The following is a 26,153-nucleotide window of genomic DNA, read 5'->3' on the forward strand; positions in this document are numbered from 1 at the left end:
AGAGAGAGAGAGAGAGAGAGAGAGAGAGAGAGAGAGAGAGAGAGAGAGAGACATGAACGGAAAGAAGGAAAGACAGATGGATGGATAGATAGATGGGAAGTTAAATCAATAGATACAATGCATTTTATTTTACACATTTGTAAAGATAACTCTCAGAAGGAGTCCCTGGACATCACCAGACTACCAAGACAGACAAAGAAATTAGGAACCCCTGATCTACAGGGTCTATTTCACCCCTCTATAAGAACCAGATTATCTGGTGTTCTTTGGGTCCTTTCTCCATTGGGTCTCACTCTTCCCTCAGTGCCTCTGCGTCCTCAAACCCTTTTCTCTTTTAATTTTGCAGCCTTTCTTCTGATTTCCATAAAGAACACTTCACCCGTCTCAGATTTCCTTAAGAGTCTGACCTGCTTGTCAATACAAAAGTCATCAAGTAGCTCGGTTTCTTAAAATCTTACCCACCACGTTTGGTGTTTTAATAAACCTTGTCTCTGACTTGGAAAAAAAAAAGGTAGGGGGAGGGGGCAGCTAGGTGGCGCAGTGGATAGAGCACCAGCCCTGGAATCAGGAGGACCTGAGTTCAAATCTGGCCTCAGACACTTGACACTTACTAGCTGTGTGACCCTGGGCAAGTCACTTAACCTCATTGCCTAGTGAAAAACAAAAAAGAAAAAAAAACGCATCACCTTTCCTTATAACCCGGGGAGTGGAAAGGCCTTACTGAGTCCCCTTTACCTTCCCTCCCAGAGGAGAGACCAGCCCATATCACAAGCACAGGTAGAGCAGTTGTCCTGCCTACCAGAGAAGAACTCAGCACTGGCATTGGTCATGCACACCCCTGGGGAAGCCCTATTCCCAAACGCCAACAGGGGAAAAAAGACATTGTTTCCATTTGAGCTATTCCCATCTTCTGGCACCTGTCACCATCATCTGTCCTGGAGGTCAGGACGGATAGGAATACTGTCCTTTGTGCACAGAAAAGCTGTTGAAGTTTCAGAGATCCTGAGGAAGAATAAGAGAGTTTGAGCTGCTGGGCATTAACCACTCTTTCTGGCCAAGATGATGACAACATCATGGTCTTCCTGATGGGGCTGGGAGGCTCAGGTGAATAGCTGGAGAGCTGTTGCAGCCCGGAAGCCAAAGGAAGCATCTAGGGTTCTTGAAGACGGTTACTGAGGGCAGGGGGTGGAGAATGGCATGGAATCAGAACGAGGAAAGGGATAACGCCTTTATTTCCATGGCAAAAGTAAATGTCCTAAAAAGTGCCAACAGATTTTTTTTCCATTCCCATTACTGTCGTGACTATTTCAGGACCAAAATAAAGATACTATTATGTCACAGTAACCTAGTGGCAAAAGCAGTCGTGTTTGGTCAAGGAGCTCTCTGGGGATTCAGATTGGAAACAGAGCCAACCTCCTATGCCAGTTTTTTGGATTGGAATTCCCTTCCTACAGCTCACTATGATTAATGCGACATTGGGAAGGCTACTCTAAGTGTGCCACAGAACAGAAAGAAAAATAGAGGTTACTTTTACCAAGGGTTCACAGGCCTCTTATGGACTGAGGGCAATGGAGACGAAAGGGTGTCCCTTCCAGAACCTGCACTGACGTTTCTGTGAGAAGGGCCCATAGCATAAACACAATTGACCTGACGATGTGGCCCTCCCTAGAATAAGACAGATGGTTTTCTTTTACTGATAGATTAAAGCCCAAATTACTTTGAACTTGAACCTGCTTCCAAATGACTTGCACATAGGAACTCTTTTAGCTTTGGTTAAAAACAGTGAGGTAGATGTGTTTAAGGAAATGAGCTTGGCAATCTCTCCACCTCTCTGTGTCTCAGATTCCTCATCTGTAAAATGGGGCTATTATTGGTGGCTACCTCATAGAGTTGTTGTGAGGATCAAGTGATGTAATGACAGACAAAGAATATAGATGCATAATTGTTCAATACAAGGTGGCTTGGGAGAGTACTAACAGGTGGAGGATCAGGAAGGGTCTTATGTAGAAGGCAGTGATTGATCTGCATTCTGAAGGCAAAGGCAGACTCTATCAAGTGAAGATGTGGCAGGGGTGCATTGTGGGCATGGGGATAGCCCATCCATGGAGATAGGAAACAGAGCATTGTGCATGAGGTACAGAGAGACAGGTCAGTGTGTCAGGATTGTTCAAAGGCCAGAGAGGGCACCAGTAGGAATGCCCAGTGAGGCTGAAAAGGGAGGAAAGGGCAATTTCAGTTAAATGATGAGGTAAAAGTGAATGAGATGAGAAGGGGGTGGAGACAGTGAATGCAGCAAACGTTTTCTTTTTCTTTTTAAAAAATTATAAATTTATTAGCATCATTTCTAAATTTTGGGGTTCTAAATTTTCTCCCTCCTACCTCTCCCCTACCTACTGAGAAGGTGAGCAAAGTGATATCAGTTATACATGTGACGTCATGGAAAGCATGTTTCCATGTTGGCCACATCACCAGAAAAAGCACGAAAAACAAACAAAGCAAGAAAATTAAAGTTCACTTTCACTCAGAGTTCACCAGTTCTCTCTCTGGAGGCAGATAGCATTTTTTCATCATGAGTCCTTGGGAATTGTGTTAGAGAATTCTATTGATCGGAGTAGCCAAGTCTTTCCCAGTTGATCATCATTACAGCACTGCTGTCACTGTGTACAATGATCTCCCAGTTCACATAAGTGTTTCCATGTTTTCTTTTGTTTTTTCTGAAACCACTCCCCTTGTCGTTTCTTATAGCATAATCATATTCCATCACAATCACATGCCATAACTTGTTCAGCCGTTTCCCAATTGATGGGCGTCCCCTCAATTTCCAGTCCTTTGCCAGCACAAAAAGAGCTGCTGTAAATATTTTTATACATTTAGATCTTTCTTTTTTCTTTGATCTGTTTGGGGTACAGAACCTAATAGTGGTATTGCTGGGTAAAAGAGTATGCACAGTTTTATAGCCCTTGGGCATAGTTCAAATTGTTCTCCAGAATGATCACAACTCCACCAACAGTTTATTAGTATACCTATTTTCCTTCCTCCCTTCCAGCCTTTGTCATTTCTGATATGTGTGAAAGGGTACCTCAGAGCTGTTTTAATTTGCATTTCTCTAATCAGTAGTGATTTAGATCATTTTTTCATGTGACTGTAGAGAGCTTTGATTTCTTCTCCTAAAAACCACACGTATATATCCTTTGACCATTTACCATTTGGAGAATGGCTCTTATTATTTTAAAGTTGACTCATTTCCCTATATATTTGAGAAATTAGGCCTTTATCAGAGAAATTATCCCTTAACATTTTTGATATTACTTCACTGTCTATGATACTGATTAGCAAAATATAGTTTCTTTGGTTATCTCATTTAAGTAGATCTATTTTTTTTTCTTTAGTTTTGTCTAAGATCACTATTGCCACCCCTGTCTTTTTTACTTCTGCTGAAGCACGCTATAGTTTGCTCCAGCCCTTTAACTCTGTGTGTGTCTTTCTGTTTCAGGTGTGTCTCCTGTAAACAACATATTGTTAGATTCTGGTTTCTAATCCATTCAGCTGCTACTTCTGTTTTATGAGTTCACTCCATTCACATTTATAGTTATGATTACTAACTGTGTAATTCTCTTCTGCCCTATTTTCTTCTCTCTCTCTCCCTCTATCTCTCTCTCTCTATCTCCTGTACTTCCTCAAAAGTTTGTTTTTCTTCTGATCACTGCTTCCCTTACTCTGTCCTCCCTTTTATCATCACCTCCCCCATATCTCTTATCCCCTTCCCTTCCTATTTCCCTATTGAGTAAGAGAGATTTCAATACCCAACTGAGTATGCCTATACATTCTTCACTCTTTGAACCAATTCTGATGAGAGTGAGGTTCAAGCATTGCCTACCACCCCACCTCCTCAATTTCCCCCATCAAAGTTCTTCCTTGCACGCCTCTTTTATGTAAAAAAAAATTTCTTATTCTAACTCTCCCTTCCCCCTTCTATCAGTACATCCTTCTTTCTCACTGCTCATTTTTTTTAAAGAGATCATCTCAACATAATTAACTTATACCCATGCCTTCTGTCTTTGTAGACTCCTAACTGACCTATTAATGTTAAAGTTGCGTGTGTCATCTTCCCATATAGGAGCAGAAAAAGTTTAACTGTATTGAGTCCATCGTTTGGTAACTATGTTAGAAACCACCAGCATGCCAAAAGTAAGACCTGTGTTCAAATCTTCACTCTAAGACATTTTGACTTTGGGATCTGGACAAGTCACTTAACTTCTCAGTTGGGGCCCCCAGGACATTCTCTCCTCTAAGATTCTTAAGTTGCTGAGTATGTGCCCATCTGCACTGGGAGAGTTTCCTCACGAGTAGTTTCATAAACCAATGAAGTCACATACACAGACCAAAATAAAAATGTAATTAACCCACCACTAACTTTGTCCATAAATTTGACATAAGAGGCAGGATTGTCTAATGGATAGAGATGTGGCCTTAGAGTAAGGAAGACCTAGGTTTAAGCCCTGACTCTGAGACATATTAGCCATGCAGTCCTGGGAAAATCGCTTAACCTGTGAATGCTCCAAACAGCTAGGTTCCAGGTGAGTTGCCAATATGCATGTATAGAGAAAGCTTCTCACTGATAAAATCATAGCATCTGGATGAAAGAGAAATTCTAACTGAATCCACCTTCTCCCAAAGACTTATCAAAGATGTTAGATTTCAGTTCTCACTGAGTTTCTAGGACGCTTATATGGTGACAATTCAAAAAATCTGAAGCAATTCAGCTCATTCAGTCAGAGATCAGCAGAAGTTTTTTGGTGTTTGTGTATTGAAGGTAAATGACGCAAGAGAGGTTTCAAGGAGGTCTGATCTAGTGTGTCCACAATGCGGTCTGCATGCTGTTGTCCATATCCCCATCATAGGGATGAAGTCTGCAGGGCTGGCTTCAGAGTCAGGAAGCTTTGGGTTCATGCGTCACCTCTGACATCTGCAGACTGTGTGAACCTGGACTGATCATTGACCCTCTCAGTGGACTTGGAGTTACAGAACCAGGGCCTGTTAGCATTGGCAAAGAATATTTCCTCCCCAGGAGTCCCTTCATCACTGTGATCACAGGTCCAAATAAAAAAATTCTCATCATCACCTCCAAGAATATTAGTACTGGAAGGGACTTCAGGGATCATCTTATCACAGAATCATAGATTTAGACTTGGAAGGATAACTCAGAGGCAGCCCCATTCCTTTTAAAGGCAAATAAACTGAGGCCTAAGCAAAGTTTTCCCAAGGTCATCGAGGTTGCAACAGGCAGAGTCCAGGTGAGAACTCCAGCCTTGGCATCCTTTCTACTGCAAGTGGAAAATGGCACCAGACTTTCTCTGGATCCTTTCAATTTACACATGAGGAAACATAGGATTAGGGAAAGGAATGAGAATTAGCATTTCTATAGCACGTACTACATGCCAGGCATTGAGCTAAACGCATTACAAGTATTGTTTAGTCTTTTCAGTCATGTCTGATTCTTTGTGACCCCATTGGGAGTTTTCTTGGTAAAGATATTGGAGGGATTTACCATCTCCTTCTCTAGCTCATTTTCCAGATGATAAAACTGAGGCAAACAAGGTTGAGTGACTTGTGCAGGATCACACAGCTAGTCAGTTTCTGAGGCCAGATTTGAACTTAGGTCTTCCTGACTCCAGGCCCAGAGCTCTATCCACTGTGCCACCTACCTGCCTTGCAAATATCATCTCATTTGATTGAGAGGTAAAGCAGTTTACCCAGGGTCACCTGAATATTGGGCCTAAGAGATTAGTGAGCACTTGACATTTCAAATAACACAAAATTGGGAGAAGATGCATGTTGATTTTTCTTCTAAGTATTCCTGTTTTACTGTAAGGAGAAAGTTCGCTGGAAGGCTAACTCATCTGTGTCTGAGCTGGTGGTCTCACTGTCCTTTTCACAGCCTCAGAGACTGGGACCGTGTGTCTCTTTCTCCTTAACACCTCCGCATGGTGTCGTGCAGATAGATGGCAAGCAGCATTTCCTTTGGCTCAAAACGTGTGTGTAGTGGAGGCAAAGCGAGGCCTGGGAAAGATAACTCAGCTGTTTCCTCTGTCACTTTCACAAAGGTTCAAAAGGGATCATGAGCTGCCTCAGGGATCAGATAAGAGCCACTGTTTCCCCAGCCCTGCCAAATGATTCTGGCAAAGACCTCAGGATGCTGTCAGTTGGAGCCAGCTAAGTGGTTCTGCACATTGGGCAGTGAATAGAAATGTGTTGACTTGGTTATTTCTGCATTACTCGGGCAACAGCTTCCGTGGAGGAGGCCCCAAGCAAACAAGTAACATTCTTCCCTCTCCAGGCTAACAACAGAGTCACCTCTTTGCATTCTCAGTGACTTTAGTCTCAGCTTGCCCAAGGATTCTTTCCAGGAAAAGTTTTCTTCTCAGAATTGGAGTGGGATGGGTCCTGATTTGAACTCATCTTCCTGAGTTCAACTATGACCTCAGATATTTACCAGCTGGTTGACCCTGGGCAAGTCACTCGACTCTGTTTGCCTCAGTTTCCTCATCTGTAAAATGACCCAGAGAAGGAAATGGCAAACCATTCCATTATCTTTGACCCCTAATGGGGTCACAAAGAGTCAGACCCGACTGAAATGACTAAACAAGAATAATAACAGATCCTCCTCTGATTCTGGGACAGGACACTTGATCTGCCTTAAAAAGTGCTCGTTTTTTGACCCACGATGCTGAAGCTCAGTATGGGAAGTGTTTGAAAAGGGCGATATAGAGTAACGAATAGAGCCTTGGACTTAGATGCAAGAAGACCTGAGTTCAAATCCCACCTCAGACAATTACCAGCTGTGTGTTGCTGGGCTTACATTTCCTCATCTATAAAGTGAGGAGTTGCCCCTTCCAAACTCTAGGTGGGTGTTCCTGTGATCTGTAAAATGAAGGGAGTAGACCTGAGTTCCAGTCCTTCCTCAGACACTGACCACCCTTGTGACCATGAGCAAGTCATTTAACGTCTCAGTGCCTCAGTGTCCCCATCTGTAAATTCCTGTTCTCACTTTAGGATTCATTTCCCAATGTTCTATCCTGATGAGGTGACATTTAGAAAAAGATGCACGGAGTTTACATGGACCCTCCCGCCCATAAGCTCTGAACACTACAGGAATAAACGTTTTTAGAAATTTTGTCATGTGTTAGGGCTTCCTCGTTGAGAGCCCTGCTCATGAAAACAAGTGATTTCTGTTGACATCCCAATTTTTCCTCTCCTTAGATGTTTAGTAGAATACAGTGTGTAACAAATACACGGGGATACAAAGCCTGAATGTGTGGGGGCTCACATTGGCGGTGTGATGGCAGCGCAGACAAACAGATGCATGTGAAAACCAAGCCCGGGCCGTGCTAACACACCCCACCCCCACCTGGGTTTGTTTTTTTTTTTTTTTTCCGAGGATTTTTTTGTTGTTGTTCATGGAAGGACTGACCACACGTGTGCCGCTCTGGGAAGCTGCACCCACTCCCTTCCTGTATTCATTCCCACAGTGGCGACAATGAGAGCGCGACGGTGCCGATCTCATGTACACATCTCCCTCCTTCCATCTGCTCTGGCAGCAGCCGTTTCCGAGTAGCTCATGGCTACGTTTGTTTTAAACACCCGTCCCAGGGGAAGAAAAAAAAACAGGAGGGAGAAATACGCTACAAGAGAGCTTTCATCAAATGCAGGCCTTTGAGTAGCCGTGGAGGGATCAAATGCAAGTCGCCAACGGGATGGGCTTTGGGGGGTTTTTCAAGATGGGAAGCTTTGCCAACCTAGCCAGAGTCTTTGGACTTCTCTCAAATCCTGGCTCTGAAGCAAGCCTGCCTGGGGGTTCAGATCCCAGCTCTGCTCCTTAGTGTCTGGGTGACCTTGAAGCAAAACATTGAATCTCTCCGAGTCTCACATTTTTCGTCTATAAAATGAGAGGAGTGGATTTGATGTCAGGTCATCGGTCAACAAGTATTTGTTAATAATGGCGGCTAGCTTTGGGTAGCTCTTTCAGGTTTACAAAGCCCTTTCCGTATATGTTAATTCATTTGATTCTTACAGCAACCCCATTTTATTGTCCCTGTTTTACAGATGAGGAAATTGAGGCTGAGAGAGGTTCAGTGTCTTGCTCAAGGTCACACGGTTGGTCAATGCCTAAGGAAGAACTCAGTTCTTAGTAATGCCAAGTCTAACGTCCTACCCACTCTGCCACCACTGCCTACTGTGTGTCAGCTACTATGTCAGGCACAAAAGTATAAAGATCTTGCATTCTAATGGAAGGAGCTGCAAATACATGCAAACTACATGCAGCATAAACTTAAAGGGAACACATGCAAAGATACATCAAGTAGTTAATGCAACATTGTTTGATAAGAAGCTCACAAGCATTTGGGGGAGGGAGAGATGAGGAAAGGGTCCATGTAAAAGAAGGAGCTTCAGCTGCGTCTTATAGGAAGAGAAGGACGTGATTCTATGATTTTTCACCGGATAATGGGAAGTCGGAAGGAGGCAAGACACAGCCCAAGCAGAAGGAAGGATTGATTCTCACTCCTTCAGACACACATGTAGCATGCCTAATCAGTCCCCATTTAGTAAGCACCTACGGTGTGCTGGGCACTGCTAGGTGCTAAGGGTACAAAGACAGTTAGGATATGAAATAGTCCCTGCTCTCAAGGACTCTTACTTCCTATCAGAGGGGACGATGTTCTTGTGAAAGCACAAATAAATACGAGGTCATTTTAAACGCATGAGAGGATTTGGGGGCTGGGTTTTTTTTTTGTTGTTTTGTTTTGTTTTGTTTTGTTTTTTGCAGTGAAAAGATTAGAAAACCATAGTCTTTTTTCGTGGTGCCTAAACATGGCTCGCCTCTGAGGCTTGAGGTTCATTATAACACCGTGATGCTGAATTGTCTTGTTCAGAGCCACTGACTGGGGGGCCCTCTGTGGAGGGGCCCCAGCTGTTCTCCGGGGTGGCTGACATGTTTTTCTCTGCCCTTTAAGGCCCCGCGCAGGGGACTGCAGCTGCGGGGAGTGAGGCCCGGGTCATCTGGTCGCTAGGGCAGCCATTCCTTTGCAACTCTCCCCTCAATAACGATTTCCCAAATGGCTACTCGGGGCCCTTTCAGAATTCACAGGCGCTGGCCGTTGTTATGGCAACAGCCCCCCTGCTGTCAGATTGGCCCTGAGATGCCAGTCAAAGCCTCTGAACAGGCAAAGTCCTGCTCGTTGGGCAAAAAGAGAAGCAAGATTTGCTGCTTACAGGCCGATGCTTCAGCATGCTGAATGATACTTTAAAGACGAGATTATGTGGGATGGGTGGATGAGTGTAAGGAAACAGGATGGAATGAAAGACTTCAAGAACTCCCTGTTCCCTAAGAGATGCTTCTTTAGTCTACTGATATTCCTTCTTTCTAACCTACCTTGCCTCCCAACACATGCCCCCCGTTATTTATTATAAGGAACTTTTTTTTGGACCAGACGTGATTTCATTAGTATAGTAACTCCCAGTGTGGTAACTCCCCTTTCCCAATGTAGCTCAGTATCTCTCCACTTCTACTTAGAGGAAGTTGCTTTGGGGGTCTGAAAGGTCAAGTGGCCTGCCCATCATCACACAGCCACTGTATGTCAGAGGCAGAATTAGCACCCAGTTCTTTCTGATTCTGGGACCAGGATTCTGTTCACTCTACCCTGATGCCTCTATTCCCTAGAGGAATTTTCCCTTCTTTTTTTCTTTTTTTGACTGGACTTGTGATTTCCTTGTGATTTCATAGGACACTCCCCCTACCAAGAAAGCTCTGAATGGGCCCTACAATTTATTGACTTCCTACGTTCCCTCACAGATTCGTAGCTGAAGGGACCATATAGGTCATAAACATACATACACCATCATTTTACACATAAGTAAACTGAGGCCCGAAGAAATGATGACTTGTCCAAAGTCACACGGGTAGTGGCAACAGCTCACATATGAACCCAGGTCCTTTAACTACAAACTCATTGCTCTTTTTATTGGGTAGAGGAAGGGACAGTGAGACCTTAAATGACTCCCCCAGGGTCGCACAATGTATGTCTGAAACATGACTTGAATCCAGATTTTCCTGACTCTGAGGCTACCATCCCAAGCTGCCCCTCCTAAGAGCTTTGGCAGACTAGAACGCAGACACCCATTTAAGAAAACATGTCCAAGGCTACCTTTCCCAGGAGATCAAGTTATTGACTTTGTGACATTTGCTTCTGGGGGAAGTGTTGTCAGTTTTGGGTTGGAGTTTGAAGCGTCTGTGTTTGGGCACGAAGGAAAACAGTGGCTCACCAGCTCCTCTCCAAAATTCCTAAAATGGTAAAGCTGGCAGTGCTCACAGTGGGGGGAAGGTTTGGAAAGAAATCTAAATATTTTAGACAGCAGCGTGTCTCAGGCTTTTGTGTCAGTTTCTCAGTATACACCAATACATGCAAGTTTCCTTCCTCCCAGTGAACTGAGCGGTCGGGCTTAGCACATTGATAGAATTCCAGTGAAGGATGTTTTCCCATGCAGTTCCCAGAGATGTTCTGCAGAGGGAGGCAGAGGAATTGCTGATTACCCACTCTGTGTTTTTCTGTGGTTCAGGACTTTGTTTTCCTTCGTTTCTTGCATTCCTGCCAAGCACCTTTTCCTAATGCAGAGTCTAAAAAATACGGGAATAAATGGAGTGAAATTATTTGAGAGTCATGGGAAAATGAAGGGAGGGGACCTGAAAGTGCCAGGGAAAGAAGGAGATGGGCCAAGGAGTAAAAAGCCAGTGAGTGAATTGCAGAATTGCACAATTTCAGAGTTAGAAGGAAACTTAGCAACCATCTGATCAAACCCATATCCGAAGTAAATCCCCAAAGCAACATAGCCAACTAAACACTTAATAAATGCCCTAGCATTTATCTACCTATCTATCCATCCATCCATCCATTTATCTACCTATCTCTTCTCAGCTATGTAATCTCTATCATCAGTCTTTGAAACCATCTATCAAATCATTCATCTCCTATCTAGCAACTATTTATTAACTTTCCATCTATCAGTTTATCCATGACCATCTGTCTATCTACACATATATATTATCTATCTTACTATCTATCTCTCCATCCATCCATTCATCTGTCGGTCTAATCTAGCTTCTGCTTAAAGACCTCCATCTGCTCTTGGAGTTTTTGTAGTTAGGCCATTTTTTTTTTAACAGGACTCTACCTGTACTTATGGAATTCTTCAGTTTTTCTGTTGGGGTTCTTTTGATTTAGTATTAGTATTTCTTCATTGTATTAGAACTTTCTTCTGTTTACTCATGTCTCTAGCCTTTTCTGCACTGACACTCTGCCAGAGCCAGGCTTTGTCCCTTCTGTACTCGTGGCTAGGCTGGGTAAAACCTGAGCTTTCCCCTGCTATTTTTAGGATGGTTCTGCCCTGCTGTAGGTCTAGATGGGGTGACTGGGTTCTAGCCTCTCTCCTTGCTTTCTTAAAAATCCTTGGCCTGGCATAGGGAGCTGAACCCAGAACTGGGATGAGGCCCTTACCTTTGCTTCAGTCTCTGATTTTTACATCTGTCTCCTGGAGGCATGACTCCACTGGTCTTGGCACATCACTGGCTCCTTGCCCAGTAAAGCACTGCAGATCCATGATTGTGTTCTGCTGTGGCCTCAACCATCACTCAATCTTTGATATTCTCTCTCTCTCTCTCTCTCTCTCTCTCTCTCTCTCTCTCTCTCTCTCTCTCTCTCTCTCTCTCTCTCTCTCTCTCTCTCTCTCTCTCTCTCTCTCTCTCTCTCCCTCCCTCTCCCTCCCTCTCTCCCTCCCTCCCTCCCTCTGCTCCCTGTCTCTCTCTCTCTGTCTCTCTCTCTTTCACTATCTCTCTCTCTGATTTTATTAAATCTTTGTTTCATCTAGTGTATCTTTTCATATTTTCTTGAGTATTTCTCATTGAAAAAGCAAAACTTATATGGAAACTTGTACATTCATTGACCTCTTCACACACACACACACACACACATACACACACACACTCTTCTCTAGGCAAACTATCCCTAACTCTTTCAACCAGTTCTCATATGGCCCTTCACCATCCTGGCTTCCCTCCTCTGGGTGTTCTCTGGTTTATTGATGCCCTTCTTAAAATGTATATTTAATAATAAATGGTTGACAAACTATTCTGATAAAAAGGACTTTTTATTGTAACATACCTGGCATTCCAGGGTTTTAAGAAAGCTGCTGAAAAGTGAGAGAGGCAACTGGGGTAGATTCTAGAGCTGGCCTTGAAGTCAAGAAGATTTGGGCTTCAGGCTGCCTCTGACACGTACTTACTGTGTGACCATGTCCTTCGAGGTCCCCAGACAGTGCCATGAGATGCCAAATTACCAATTAAGTTTTAACCAGTTGGTTTCAGGAATCCGGAAGACCTGGGTTCCCATCATACCTCTGACCCTCGAGAGTTTTGTGACCATGGGCTTATGCTATCTGGGACTCAGTTTCCTCACATATAAAATGATGGGGTTGAACTTAATAACCTCGAAGGTCCTTTCTGGCTCTAACTCTTTGATCTTATGATCTCCCTGGGAATTCCCTACACAGGTGAAAGACATCACAGTTTGAGACCAAAATGATGAAAAGTGAATCCATGGAGCTTTGCAAAGAAAAAGTTGACCATACATAAACTAGGAAAAGTTTGAGTGGTGTTGTTTGAGCAGTTGTTAAGTTCTTACTTGGGGGAAAAAGAAACTTGTTTTGCTTTGGTTTTGGTAGAAAGAGAAGCTGGGACGTAGCTTGGTCCCAGGTGACTTGGTTATTGGAATGTGAAGGGCACAGAAAGGGTCAGAATTAGTGCCACGGTTGAGTTTGCTCTCATTAGGTGATCTTTATACTCTTGGCATCTGCCACTGAACCCTATCAGTACCAGAGGCCAGAAACTTGACAGGGACTTCTGTAGTTTAAAACGGCAGACTCCTTAGGGGCAGCTAGGTGGCACAGTGGATAGAGCACCGGCCCTGGAGTCAGGAGGACCTGAGTTCAAATCCAGCCTCAGACACATAACACTCACTAGCCGTGTGACTCTGGGCAAGTCACTTAGCCCCAATTGCCTCACCAAAAAAAAAAGTAGAAAAAAATGAAGTGGCAGACTCCAAGAATCTGGAATAATAACAATAATAATAATACCTAACATTTACACAGCACTTACTATGTGCCAGGCACTGTGCTAAGCACTTTACTATTATTATCTTATTTTATCGTTACAACAATCCTAGAAGATAGGCGCTGTTATTATCTCAGTTTTACAGATGAAGAAACTGAGGCAGACAGGTTAAGAGACTTAACCAGGGTCACACAGCTAGGCAGGGTCAGAGGTCAGTTTTGAAATTAGGTCTTTCCTTTTCCAGGGGATGCACTGTATCCGCTGCATCACCTAGCTGGATATTCAACAATACCCATGTCAAGGAAAATGAATGGAAGAGCTAAAGCCACCTTGTTGTTAAAAGACCTGGGTTCAAGTTCTGCCTTTATAGCTAATTGCTGTGTGACTGAGCAAGTTGTTTAATATCTCAGTGTTCTGAGGCAAGACTCTCAACCTAGAGGTTACAACAAGAAAATAAGCCACCACTGAAATCATGAGTTTGAGTTGAACAATTGTGGGATGAAAAGACCATTGAATTTAAAATCAGAAGGCTTGGGTCTAGTCTAGTCTCTTGACCTTAGTCACATTATTTAAATCTCCCTGAGACTCTTTTGCCTCATCTGTAAAATCAAGGCATTAATATTTATCCTCTTCCCTCACAGATTAGTTGTAAGAATAAGTGAAACAGTACACATTTATTAAGCACCTACTATGTGCCAGGCAGGACAGCTAGGTGGCACAGTGGGTAGAGCACCAGCCCTGTAGTCAGGAGGACCTGAGTGCAAATCTGTCCTCAGACACTAGCTGTGTGACCCTAGGCAAGTCACATGACTGCCTCAGTTTTCTCATCTGTAAAATGAACTGGAGCAGGAAATGGCAAACCATTCTAGTATCTTTGCCAAGAAAACCAAGAAAAATGGGGTCACGGAGAGTCTGACACACCTGAGACAACTCGACAACAAAAAGTGCAGGGCACTGTGCTAACACCTGGAAATAGAAAAAGAGCCAAAAGTCCATCCCTGCCCCCAAAAGATTCACAATCTATTCGAGATCATCATAAGTAACAGATTTAGAGTTTCAAGGGGGTTTAGAGGCCTCCATTTCATAGATGAGGAGAGTGAAGCACACAGAGATTGGCCCAACATCACAAAGATTGTAAAGGACGGAGCAGGGATTAGAACCTGTGTCCTCTTCCTCCAAACCCAGTCGTCTCTCAGCATTGTCATGCTGCCGTCCCATGTCGATGACTAGCACTTTGCACAAAAGTGAGCTGTCATCATCCTCATTATGTATTCATTTTATAAAAGTTTGACCCTCACTAGCTGTGTGAGTCTGAGCAAGTCACTTAACCTGTCTGCCTTGGTCTCTTCATTTTTAAAATGGGGATAATAATAGCTCTTGTCTCGTAGGGTTGCTGTGAAGATCAAGTGAGATAATTATATGAAGTGCTCAGCAAACCTTGAAACTACATATATAATATGCATATATAATATATATAATGGTATGTATATATACTATATATGTTTTGTTATTATCGATGATCTAGTTTAGCTCCATCTCTTTGGCATAGCCAGCACGTTAAATGTTGAAAAATGGTACCAGTCAATTCAATCTACATTTATTAAATGCAAGGATGGGCATGTTCATTAGAAGAAAAGTCTTTCTTCCATACTAGAATGAATAGGCCCAATCACAGACTTATAGCTAAAGAAAAGTGCCCTCAAAGCATATATTCCCCTTTCAGGTTCCCGAGCTTAGCATAAAATAAAACCCAAAGCTTCTATTTAATACACTTTTATAGAAGGAGGCAGAATAATGGGGCAGGGGGATGTCTGTGGCATAAAGGGAGGGGATCGCTTGAAGTACAACTCTCAGCAGCCAATTGAAAATCCTGTTTTCTATACCTTTTCTCTTTTGTTTTTGTTTGTTTAGAGGGTGTAACAAAATAAAGTCCAAGGGCTCTCCCAGACGTTTCCGTGAAGTGCCTTCTTCTGGGGAGAGAGGAGAGAAGGGGAGCAGGTGAGGGCAGTGAAGCTCAGGTGGGGAGTTTCGATTACTGGGATGGGCTTATTGAATTCCTTTTGTTTGTTTGTTGCAATGTAATGTGGCTGAAATCTCCTGAACAGCTCCATGCTACCTGTAATGTTGGTTTCCTGTTCTGAGTGAGAACTGTCATTCCCTACAGCTTTGGAACAACTGAGATCTATCTGATATTCTGCCCTGTGCTGCTTACTTCAATGAATGCATTTCTTCTGACCCTTTTTGGGGGGAGGAATCAAGGGGGAGGCATGAATTGGGGGGAGGGGGTGTTTGCATCCTGTTTCTTCCCAAGTTCCAGGTATTTGCATGTCTTAGAAGTTTTCTTTAATCAAAATGATGCATGCATAAAGCTTTACCCCAAGAGAAAATCTCAGATGAATCTCTCTGAATGAAGTTAGCTAATAATTAGAGGGGACAGGGGAATGAAATAGGGTCAGAAGGGGAGAGGTCAACCAATTGATGATATATCATCTATTTTCCAAAGAAGACAATGAAATTTGGGGATAAACAGATGTGATAGATAAAGTGGCTATAATCAGTCAATAGGCATTTGTTAGGAGTCAGACCTTGTGCTGGACACTGGGGGTACAATGAAAAAAAAGAAGAAGAAAGAGTCCCTGCCCTCAAGGAGCTTACATTCTATCTTGATAGCAGCCTGAATGTTCATTAGAAAAATTCTTGTCCTAGAATGCTATAGTACTCTCAACCAAGATGATCTAAATGGCACAATTAAGACATTTAAAAAAAAAAAGATTTATCACAGATGATCTTAGACAAATTCCATTTCTTATTAACAAGTTAATTAGCCCCATAGGTTGTATTATGATTGGGTGAAGATCAGACTTGAAGAATTTCTGTTAGCATTTTACATAGGTCACAGCAGAATTTATCTCTAAATCAAAGCAAAAATACAACTCTTTACCTATTTAGTAAAAACAGATATGCCTCTTTGATTTGCCCAAGCAGTTAGAAAGTATTCTGTGGAAGTGAAGGATTAATGAGTAAGTAAAGGACCTATTTTTTTAAATGCTGCGTGTCATTGGTTTCCTCATAAGACAATGAAAAGTTGAAACCATTACGGTGCAGAATGGAGTTATCTTCCCTAAAATCTCTTTGTTTTATCTTTTTGAAGATTCATTCAGTAATGCCGTCTCAGAATTCCAAAAGTAAATCCCAAATGCAATTCCCTGAATTCTCAGGGTTAGAAAGGGCTTCTCTGGCCCTCCAGTCCAACTGTTCCCCAAAGATCCTCTCTCCAGCATCCCCCATTAATGCTTTCATCCAGGTTTTTCCTCAGTACCTCTAGGAAGGGGCAAGCTCACCACCTCCCAAGACAATCCCATTCTACTTTTGGATGGCTCTAAAGTATTAAGAACTCTTACTCCTGCCTCCTTACGACTCTCACCTGTTGCCTCACATTTGACCTTTTTAGACCAAAAAGAACAATTCTTCTTCCATGTATGCAAGGGACTTAATGTCAAAACTGTTTTCCTGCAAAGCAAAAATGTCTAGTTCTTCAACAGACTCTTATAAAAAGAAGAGTGGATTTTAGACTCAAACTTCTATTTTTTCTTTTTTTTTAATTAACTTATTTTGAGTTATCAACAATCACTTCCGTAAGCTTTTGAGTTTTAAATTTTTCTTCCCCTCCCTCCCTACCTCCCTTCCCAAGATGGCGCGCAATCTGAAATAAGCTATACACACCATGCCTATTAAACATATTTTCACATTAGTCGTGTTGTAAGAAAGAATAAGAACCAATAGAAGGAACCACAAGAAAGAGGAAACAAAACAAAACAGAAGAAAAAAATAGCAAATAGTATGCTTCGATCTGCATTCAAACTCCATAGTTCTTTCTTTGGATGTGGATAGCATTTTCCATCATGAGACTTTCAGAGAGGTCTTAGATCCTTGCATTTCTGAGAAGGGCTAAGTCTATCAAAGTTTAGACTCAAACTTCTTAGAAAGCCAAACAACATCTACACAGGTGAGAATCCTAAATGTTCTTCAGCCATATGGTTTTGGGTTTCATTGGTTGCGGACTAGAATCTAGTCAGTAGATGACTTGAAAAGTCTCTTTCAGCTCTAAGTCCTGTGTTATGTTAGGATTAGAAGCCAAAATGGGTATAACAAGTCATCTCATCCTACTCTCTCATCTTGCAGATGAGTAATCTGATACCCAGGGAGGTCATTACTAAAGAGAGCAGTTAGAATGTGAGCCCAGAACTCCTGACTTCAGATCCAATATTCTTTCCGACATGTCTTCAGATCTGCCCATTCTTTTTATCACTCTGGCTCAAGTCCATGAAGGTATTTGCTAAGTGACTGTGTTAGGTGTTAGGACTGCAGAGACAAGGTCAAAAGCAAACCCTCCCCTAGCAGAGAATTGCTGCTAGAGAATACAACATATACACAGCTAAGTCAATACCACATCATTTCAGGAGTGACTGAGCACTAACACCGAGGGGTATCAGGATCGGTTTTCCATAAAAGAGGGCATTTCATGCATAGGACACAGTCTGTACAAAGGAGGATGGTGGAGTGCTGGGTTTAAGGCATGGTAGAGATTTAAACTTAGTCTTCCTGATTCCAGATTCACCACCATATTCCCCTAGACAAAATCGCCTGTGTTGAAGCAGCTCAGCATCTAGTCTGTAATTTAGAGATTTCCCAGGTGGCAGGTCACCAGTACCTCAATAGCTAGCATGTATTACTGCTTAGCAGTCCTATTCTCTTTTTTTTAAGATGGAACATTTTTTGGTTTAGATAGGATTTTATTAGCTTCCTTGGTAGGAAAGCTCCTTTCACCAAGGCAGATGGGCACCTGCCCCATAACTTATAGTCAGAGAGTTGCCCAGGGCCCTGAGATGCCAAGTGTTTCAGTCAGAGCCACACAGACAGTATGTGTCAGAGTCAGGATTTAAACCTAGGTCTTCCTGACTGTGAGGCTACCTTTCCATTACACAAAACTGTTACTCAAATGGTTCTTAATTGAAATTAAAGTGTGGTTTATTTTCAGCCATCTTGGCAACACTTATGGCCCTGACCATCGATAAGTAACTTATGAATGAAAGCCTCTGAATAAATTATGTTTATCTTCCTTGTCCTTTCACCCGATTTGTAGTAAATAAGTTGAAACATCCCTTACTTTGCTGTTATCATTCAATGGAGTTTTACATAGCTAATTCTAAAACAGTTGGCAAAACCCAGTGGAGATTCCCCAAAGCAAAATCTTTTATCCTCTCGATGTATTCAGTCCAGATGTTCACCATATTTCCAGCTAAATACAGATAAAGGAACAGCTCCTCCATCTTAGTGCCTCAGATGCTGTAACCTCCTCCACCCCCTAACAGCTGGAAACTTTGGGAAGTACAAGGAACACCCATCCCTTGTTGCCAAATATAATATAAGACTCCCAGCAGTTGAACAACCATAGCCTTGTCAAAAGGTACTTTATGAAGTGGCCTTTGGACTGTTATCTTCTAGAAAGTGTAGCTGGGGCTTTGATCTTTCCAAGTTGTCCGCTGGAATTTCCTAGCCGGCTTAATGTGGATCAGGAGGAGGTTATATTCTCTCGGGAGCTCTTAGGGGAGGAGGGAGGTTCATCATTTGTTGGTATTTGGGCGGAGAAACAATAACGGCAGGTAATTTGTGTCTCCCAGGATAGCTCCTGCCGCTGGACTCTGACTTCCTTCTCCCCACAGTAACAAGCAACAGATGGAATTTCCCCCCCAACTGAAACATGGAAATATCTGAATTTGTTTTTCTCCCAGGTTCAAGTGCACAGCTCTCCCCTTTCCCTCACCTCATTTGTCTTAAATCTGAGCTGCTTCTTTACAAGCTAGAAAAAGGTCGTAGGAGAAAGAGCCCAGCTCTTAACTCAAATATGAGTCTGTTATTTTTACAAAAGTAGAAAAAGGGGTATGCATGTGGTAGTTTTGTAAAAAACAACTTATTTAAAATGCCCTCTCTAATCAAGGGAACCTTGCAGTGAATCCTTTGACTTCATGAATCGTGATCTTCTTGATCTATCTTCTGTGAAAAACTCCATTTAGAGTTTAAGGTGTTTTAAGGGTTTTAAAGTCTCTGCTCCGTGGTGTGTGTGTGTTTTTTTTAAGCTGAAACACATGACTGAAGAAAAATCCAACACATGCCTATTATTGCTGTCTTCATTCATGATGAACAAAGGATTTATTCATAGGATCATTGATTTAACTTGAGAAGGGACTTGAGTGGCAATCTAGTGGAACACCCTCACTTTACTTATGAGAAGACAAAGAAAGACCTTGACCGAAGTCAACCAGTAATAAGTGACAGATGATATCTCAGCTCTGCTCCTCTGACTTCTCTCGCATTGCTTCTTCCACTGTACAACACTGTCCCAGCTAATCGCCTACTGTATGTAGTCTACTGAGCTGTTACAGATGTGAGGGAGAAATAAGACATGAGCCTTGCCTTCAATGAAATTTTATCTGGTCCAAGAGCGTGCGCTGTGTTTGAATACAGATGTACACACATGGTCACAGAGCATTCCCATTTCTTCAGCTGTGTGCTCTTGCTGGGTGTACGCCCTCCCACAACTCATCCATTTCTTCTCATCATGTGTAATTCTTGCTGCACTTCCATAAATCGGCCAGCAAGCATGGTGAGATACTGCCTACGGATCTTTAACATTAACATGTGATGGCAGCTGTGATACATCACTGTCACTATATAGACAATATACTTTCTTTTTGAATGTACATTTCCTCCCTCCATGATGGTCTGTGATCCAGGGACACTAGTCTCTTTGCTGTTTCTTCTACAGCCCTCCTCCTGACTCTGGGCCTTTTCCGTCGTGATCCCTCCTGCCTGGAATAACTTCCCTCTCAAGTCTCAGCTAAAAATCCTGCAGGAGGCCTTTTCCAATTCCCATAATGCTAGTACCTTCCCTCTGTGATTAACTCTGTTTACTCTGTACACACACACACACACACACACACACACACACACATACACACACATCTTGTTTGCACATAGTTGTTTACATACTATCTCCCCCATTACACTGTGAGAGAATAAGACCTATTCTTTGCCTTTCTTTCTTTACCCAACACTTAACACAATGCCTGGCACATAGTAAGCACTTAAGAAAATTCTTGATTTGTTGTTATCGAATTATACATCAGCTATCTTTGGTAATGTGCTTCAGCCCATTTGTACACACTCTTTGTCTCCCTAATGCCCTTCAGTTTTCCCATAATTTTGATTCTTTGGAGATGATGTTCCCAGATTCGTCACCATGTGGCATCACCAGAAAAATATCAGTGTTAAAAAAAAAAAAGCCGGGTTTTTCTTTCAGAACTCAGATGGAGGTGTTGGAAGGGAATGTTGTGACTTTTCCAAAATGCAGTCCAGCCTGCTCACTTCCTCATGGTCATAGGATAATGGATCTAAGGCTCAAATGGTCTTTAGAAGCATCGAGTCCAAACCTCTCATTTTACAGATAATAAAACTGAGGCCCGCGGAAGTGAAGCCCAGAGTCTCACAGCTAGGAAGTATCACAGGCAGAATGGTCGCAGGTCTTCCTGACTCTACCTCCATTGCCTTCTCCACAATGCCACCATTCAATCCTAGACAAAGCCTGTTGTCCATCTGCAGTCTCCAAGTTCTAGAAATTGGCAATCTTAACTCGGTGAGCTGTTGGAACACAACAGACATTCATCATCAACTTGGTTTTTCCAGTGTGAGTTATTAGGTTGAATTCTTGAGTGCTTCATGCATCTCATTTAAGGAGGTTTTGTTTGGGGGCAGTAAGCACGCTTTCATGATCCTAGGTTCTGCCAACAAGAGTGTCATTACCTATATACATTAATGCTGATATTGCTAAAATAAACATGACAGATGCAGGAGAATGAATGAATAGGATGAAGTATTTATTCATTGGTTCCTACATGCCAGATACTGCTAAGCTCTAGGAATACAAATATAAACAAGCAAGGTAATATTGCCCTCAAAAAACTTACATTCTGACTAGAAGGAGCTAGAAACAGGAAATGAGTTACAGTTTGGAAATAGTTGGGAAATGGCATGGAGGCTTAGTCACCTATCAGAGACCCAGATGTAGAGTCCGCGATCAAGTATGAGAGGAATGAGGAGGATGACTTCAGTGCAGCTAGCATGGTCTGGAAATGACAATGTGCAATGAGGATTTCAAGGAAGAAAAGGTCATTTCTGACTGGGTGGTGGAACAGGGACGAGTGTTGCTGAATCAGGCAGGTTTCATAGAGGAGATGGCATTGGAGCTGTTAGCCTTGCTGGTCAGTAAGCATACATTTCTTAAACACTTACTGTATGCTACACTCTATATAAGCATTGAAGTTACAAAGAAAAGCAAAAAATACACACACCAACGGCTTTACTTTTGTTTTATTTTGTTTTCTAGTTCAGTCCATCAACTCAGTCCCTCGCTTTGTAACTCACCCCCCATCCTGTGTTTTTAAATCACACTGACATTTTCATCTTTCCATTTGTAAGTGGCTAATATTAATACACAGCTTACTACAGCAAATCCACTTAGGAGAATAAATATTAATGAAATCACTGTGTGCAAGGGCACGTGTAGAAATGGGTTTGTTAGAGAGAGCACTGCCATAGCCTTAAATGAGGGCAGTATATAAATCAGTTAAGATGGTTTAATTAATATTCATTGGCACCCCTATCCAACTGCCCATTCCTGGCCTGCAATTAGAATTTTTAGGCACACTTTGTTAGCAAACTAGTTATTGGCCCGATGTGGCTGCAGAACAATGGGGCTTAATTTGAAGTCGAAGGCTCGTGGCTTCTCATTTTCATACATCAACATGAAGTTCCTAAGTTAGGCCAAGAATAGAGAGAGGCTGCCTCATCTGGAGAGCGTGCCGTGCATTGTCACGGTAACTGAGCACAGACCGTGTGTGTGTGTTTTCTAACAGACAAGAGAGTCAATTAAACACAGGAGATTGTCATATGTGTTGGTGGTGGTACGTGTTTTTGTGGTGAGGAAAGGGAGTGGAAGTGACAGTTTATTGATACAAGTTGACGTTGACTACATCATGAACAAAAGCTGTTCCCAGTGCATGTACTTAGCTTTCATAAGTTACATTTTCTCAGCTTAAAAAAAGAGAGAGAGAGACTAGAATCATAGCATGTGAACATTGGGAAGTGTTGCAGTCCAGAGTTCACCTAGACCTGTATCCCCTCTTTTCACAAAGGAGGAAACAGATGTCTTGGGAAGGCAAATGATTTGGCCAAGATCATGCAGCTGGGTAGCCTTAGAGCTAAGAATAAAAAATACTACCTGCCCTTCACCAAGATGTCTTTTAGTACTGGAAAGGTTTCTCTGATTTGAATTGATAAGGAAGAATTTTTAAAGGACCTACTGTCTGCTATGTATTGTGCTATGCTTTGGGAACAAATCAATTAATGAATAAGCATTTAAGTGCCTACTGTGTGCTGGGCATTGTGCTAAGTGCTAGAGCTACAAATCAGTCAACAAGCATTTATTAAGTGCCTACTGTGTTCCAGTCACTGAAGCTAGATGGCACAGTAGATAAGAGTGCTGGGCCAGAGTCAGGGAGACTCATCTTCCTGAATTCAAATCAGGCCTCAGATGCTCACTAGCTGGGTGACCCTGGGCAAGTCACTCAACCCTGTGTGCCTCAGTCTTCTCATCTGTAAAATGAACTGGAGAAGGAAATGGTAAACCACTCCAGTATCTTTGCCAAGAAAATCCCAAATGGGGTCACGGAGAGCTGGACACAACTGAAACGAATGAAAAACAAGTATGTGCTGGTCACTGTGTAAGTATTGGGAATGTAAAATCAATCAGCAAGTATTTATTAAGCGCTTACTGTGTGCCTATCACTAAAGATACTAAAATGTGAAAAACAAAACAGCTTCCTTCTTTAAAACATATCTACATTTAAGTATATACAAAAACATGTGCAAAGCAAATACCAGGTAATTGGGAAGTTGCTCGCAGCTGGGAGAGTAAGGAAATGTCTCATGGAAGAACTGGCATTTAGGGTAATGGAATAGAACAATCACTAATATTTAAGTTAATGCTCAGCCCAATGCTTTTTTTCCCCATTTTACAGATGGGGAAATTGAGGCTAAGAAATGTTAGGTCACAAAGGTAGTGAGTGACAGAAGGGTGATTTGAACCCAGGTCTACTGACCTCAAAGCCTATATTCTTTCCGCTCTAATGCCTCGTAATGGTCTGGACTAGGTGGTCACTGAAAGAGTGGAAAAAGCATCTAAATGTCGATGACTTAAATTCTAAAGGACCTGGGCGTTGAGCACCAGTACTCAGCTTATGGTCATGAAAAGTAGAGTGGGGCTTTAGGAAGTTCCAGCTAACCTGAATGTCTAGAAGGGGCTGCATCCTTATTGCTAGCCAGCCTCATCACTTGGGTTCCTCTGGCGCAGTCATTGGCTCCCAGTCTCTGAGGATGACTGAGTCGGTTTCTGCAAATTCTCTGACGTATTTTCCGCAGCCACCTCTAGACTTTCTGCCTTCTGGTATTTCCTCCTTTGCTGGGCTGGAAGGAAAGGGGCTTGTTTGGGTTTCTTTCCATAGGTTACTGCCTGCAGGCTTTCAAATTTCATCTTTCTCCAGGGACTTCTTGGGGCTAATTAAGTGTTGGAAGGCAAACCTCCTAAGAGGCCGCTGAAAAGTTTTGTTTTGTTTTGTTTTGTTTTTGGCTCTGAAATAATTTGCATATGATGAAATCAGAGAGGGGCCACAGCACATGGTGTTATTTGGGGTGAGGATGAAGGGAAGACAAAGAAGGTAGATTACTTCTGGTCAAGAAAAAAGTATTTAGTTGGCAAGCATAATGAAGATATGTGTGTGATTTCTTTATATTTACATATATATGCACATATGTACATATACACACATTTATATGTATGTGTGTGAGGATATAGATATCTTTTTTTTAAAATAAGATTTTGTTGCAATCTTTTGATTGCACTATCAGAGTCATCCCTTAGAAGAGGAATTCTTAATCTAGGGTCCATGAATTTTAAAATAAATATATATATATGTATATATTATATATATAAACAAATATATGTAACTATATTTCAATATAATTTGTTTACTTCATAATCCTCTGCATTTTACTTTATTGATTTAACAACCTTATTCTGAGAAGGGGTCCATAGGCTTCATCAGACAGCCCACAGGATCCGTGGGCACAAAAACGAGCTAAGAACTCCTGCCTTAGAACAAAGAGTAACCAGGGAGGGGAGGGTGTCATCAAAACTAGCCAACAAATTGAAAAAGTCAGACATCATGTGCAGCGTCTCACATCCACGGTCCTCCACCTCTGTGGGGGCTCTATCCTTTTTTAAAAGAGAAGAACACAAAGGAAAGAAGGTGAGGCATAGGCAAAATGGGTTCTAAAAATTGCTTTAACTTTTTCCTCTGAGCAAATAGATAAAGAGGGAATGGGAAGCTCTGGATCTATGATCCCATGAAATATGAAGTGTGTGTTAGTGATTGAACTCTGATTTACCCAATTAAAAATGACCCTTTGTGTTAGGGACTCACGTCAGCCTCGTTTTTCCTTGTACGAGCAAACTGTCATTCAAAAGAAAACCCTTCAAGGACTGTGTGTAGGTTTTCTGTGTGGAGGTTCCCCTTTTGCTGCCGAAGATCCTAATTCTACTCTACCTAAGGAGAGCATCTTCATGAGTTCTGGCCAAAAGAGCTGATTGCCCAGTGGCCCAGTCTTCAGGGGGTGAGCTTCTCTGGATTTGCCTAAGTTGGTCCTCTTGCAATGATAATGACCCATACACGACCATCTTGAAAGTCTTCCATCCCAATAGGACTGGCCAGATCCTCAATTCCATCAGCAGAGCCTTTGAGAGCCCAGGTCTCATTTCCTCCATTGGTGAGGCATCTCAAATTGGATTTCATTTGAATTCAAAAAAATACTATTTTAGAAAATGGCCATATTCCCCAATTAGATTTCATTTATTATTCACAGAATCACAGATTTAGATCTGGGACAGACCCTGCATGCCATCGTCTAAACCCATCATTTTGAGATGAGGTCACTCAGGCCCAAAGAGATGAATTCATTGATCTTGGGTCTTCCGGCTCATATCTGAGGTGGGGTTTGGGCTGAGATATTCCTGACTTCAGATTTAGAGTCATGTCTACTGTACTGCACAGTTCTAAAATCCCGTCCATCCCAGAAAGGGTTTTCAAGGAGAGTTTGATGAGAACAGCCAGAATTCTGTTTCTAGTTACTTGGTACAAACTAGGGTAGCTCCAAGATTTCTCTGTATCTTTATTCTCCTATATCAGAAATTATCATTAAACTAAACAAATGTTTATTAAGCACCTGCTATGTGCTGGGTACAGGGGCCTCAATGACAAAAGTGCCAATAGTCCCTTTCCTGAAGGAGCCTACAACAGGAACACTTACTGATGCATACAAAATAGACACAAAGCGATTTGGAAAAAGAAAGTTGAAGCTCTGGGGAGGGAAGAAAGAAGGGGGAAATTAGGAAGGTCCTCATGTAGGCTATACTTGAGTTGTACCTTCAAAGGAACCAGGAATTCTAAGAAGTGGAGGTAAAAAGGGAGTGCATTGCAGGCATAGGAGATGACTAGTACAAAGGTACAGAGGTGGGAGATGAGGAGTTAAGTATGATGAGTAGCAGCAAGGAGATAAGTTTGGCTGGATCATAGTCTTTCTCTTCCTGACTATCAAAGTTAAACAGGTTGACGAGGTTGAAGTTTATACTCCAAACTGTAGCTGGAGTGAAATAATAATAACAACTTCCATTTGTGCAGGGCTTATAAAGCACTTTCTCTACAACAACTTGTGAGGTCATTAGTACAAAGACTATGATCCCCATTTCTCAGATGAGGAAACAGCTACAGAGAGGAGAAGCAACTTTGGCCATAGTCACATAGTTAGTATCTGAGGCAGGATT

The 26,153-nt window shown here is 42.2% G+C and overlaps 1 protein-coding gene across 2 annotated transcripts in view; it reads left to right on the forward strand.

Annotated features, from left to right (window-relative positions):
- Positions 1-26,153, forward strand: part of PTPRG (protein tyrosine phosphatase, receptor type G) — a 790,321-nt gene that overhangs the window by 682,115 nt on the left and 82,053 nt on the right. The window contains exon 14 of one of the 2 annotated variants that reach the window (XM_027863786.1): positions 15,071-15,157. The exons of the other annotated variant lie outside the window; for it this stretch is intronic. Coding sequence (XP_027719587.1) covers positions 15,071-15,157 — 87 coding nt within the window. The remainder of the gene's footprint in view (positions 1-15,070; positions 15,158-26,153) is intronic. 2 annotated transcript variants of the gene reach the window in all.

Source organism: Vombatus ursinus, unplaced genomic scaffold (genome assembly GCF_900497805.2).
Source record: "Vombatus ursinus unplaced genomic scaffold, bare-nosed wombat genome assembly UNPS02014773.1, whole genome shotgun sequence".
In the NCBI taxonomy this organism is placed as follows: domain Eukaryota; kingdom Metazoa; phylum Chordata; class Mammalia; order Diprotodontia; family Vombatidae; genus Vombatus; species Vombatus ursinus.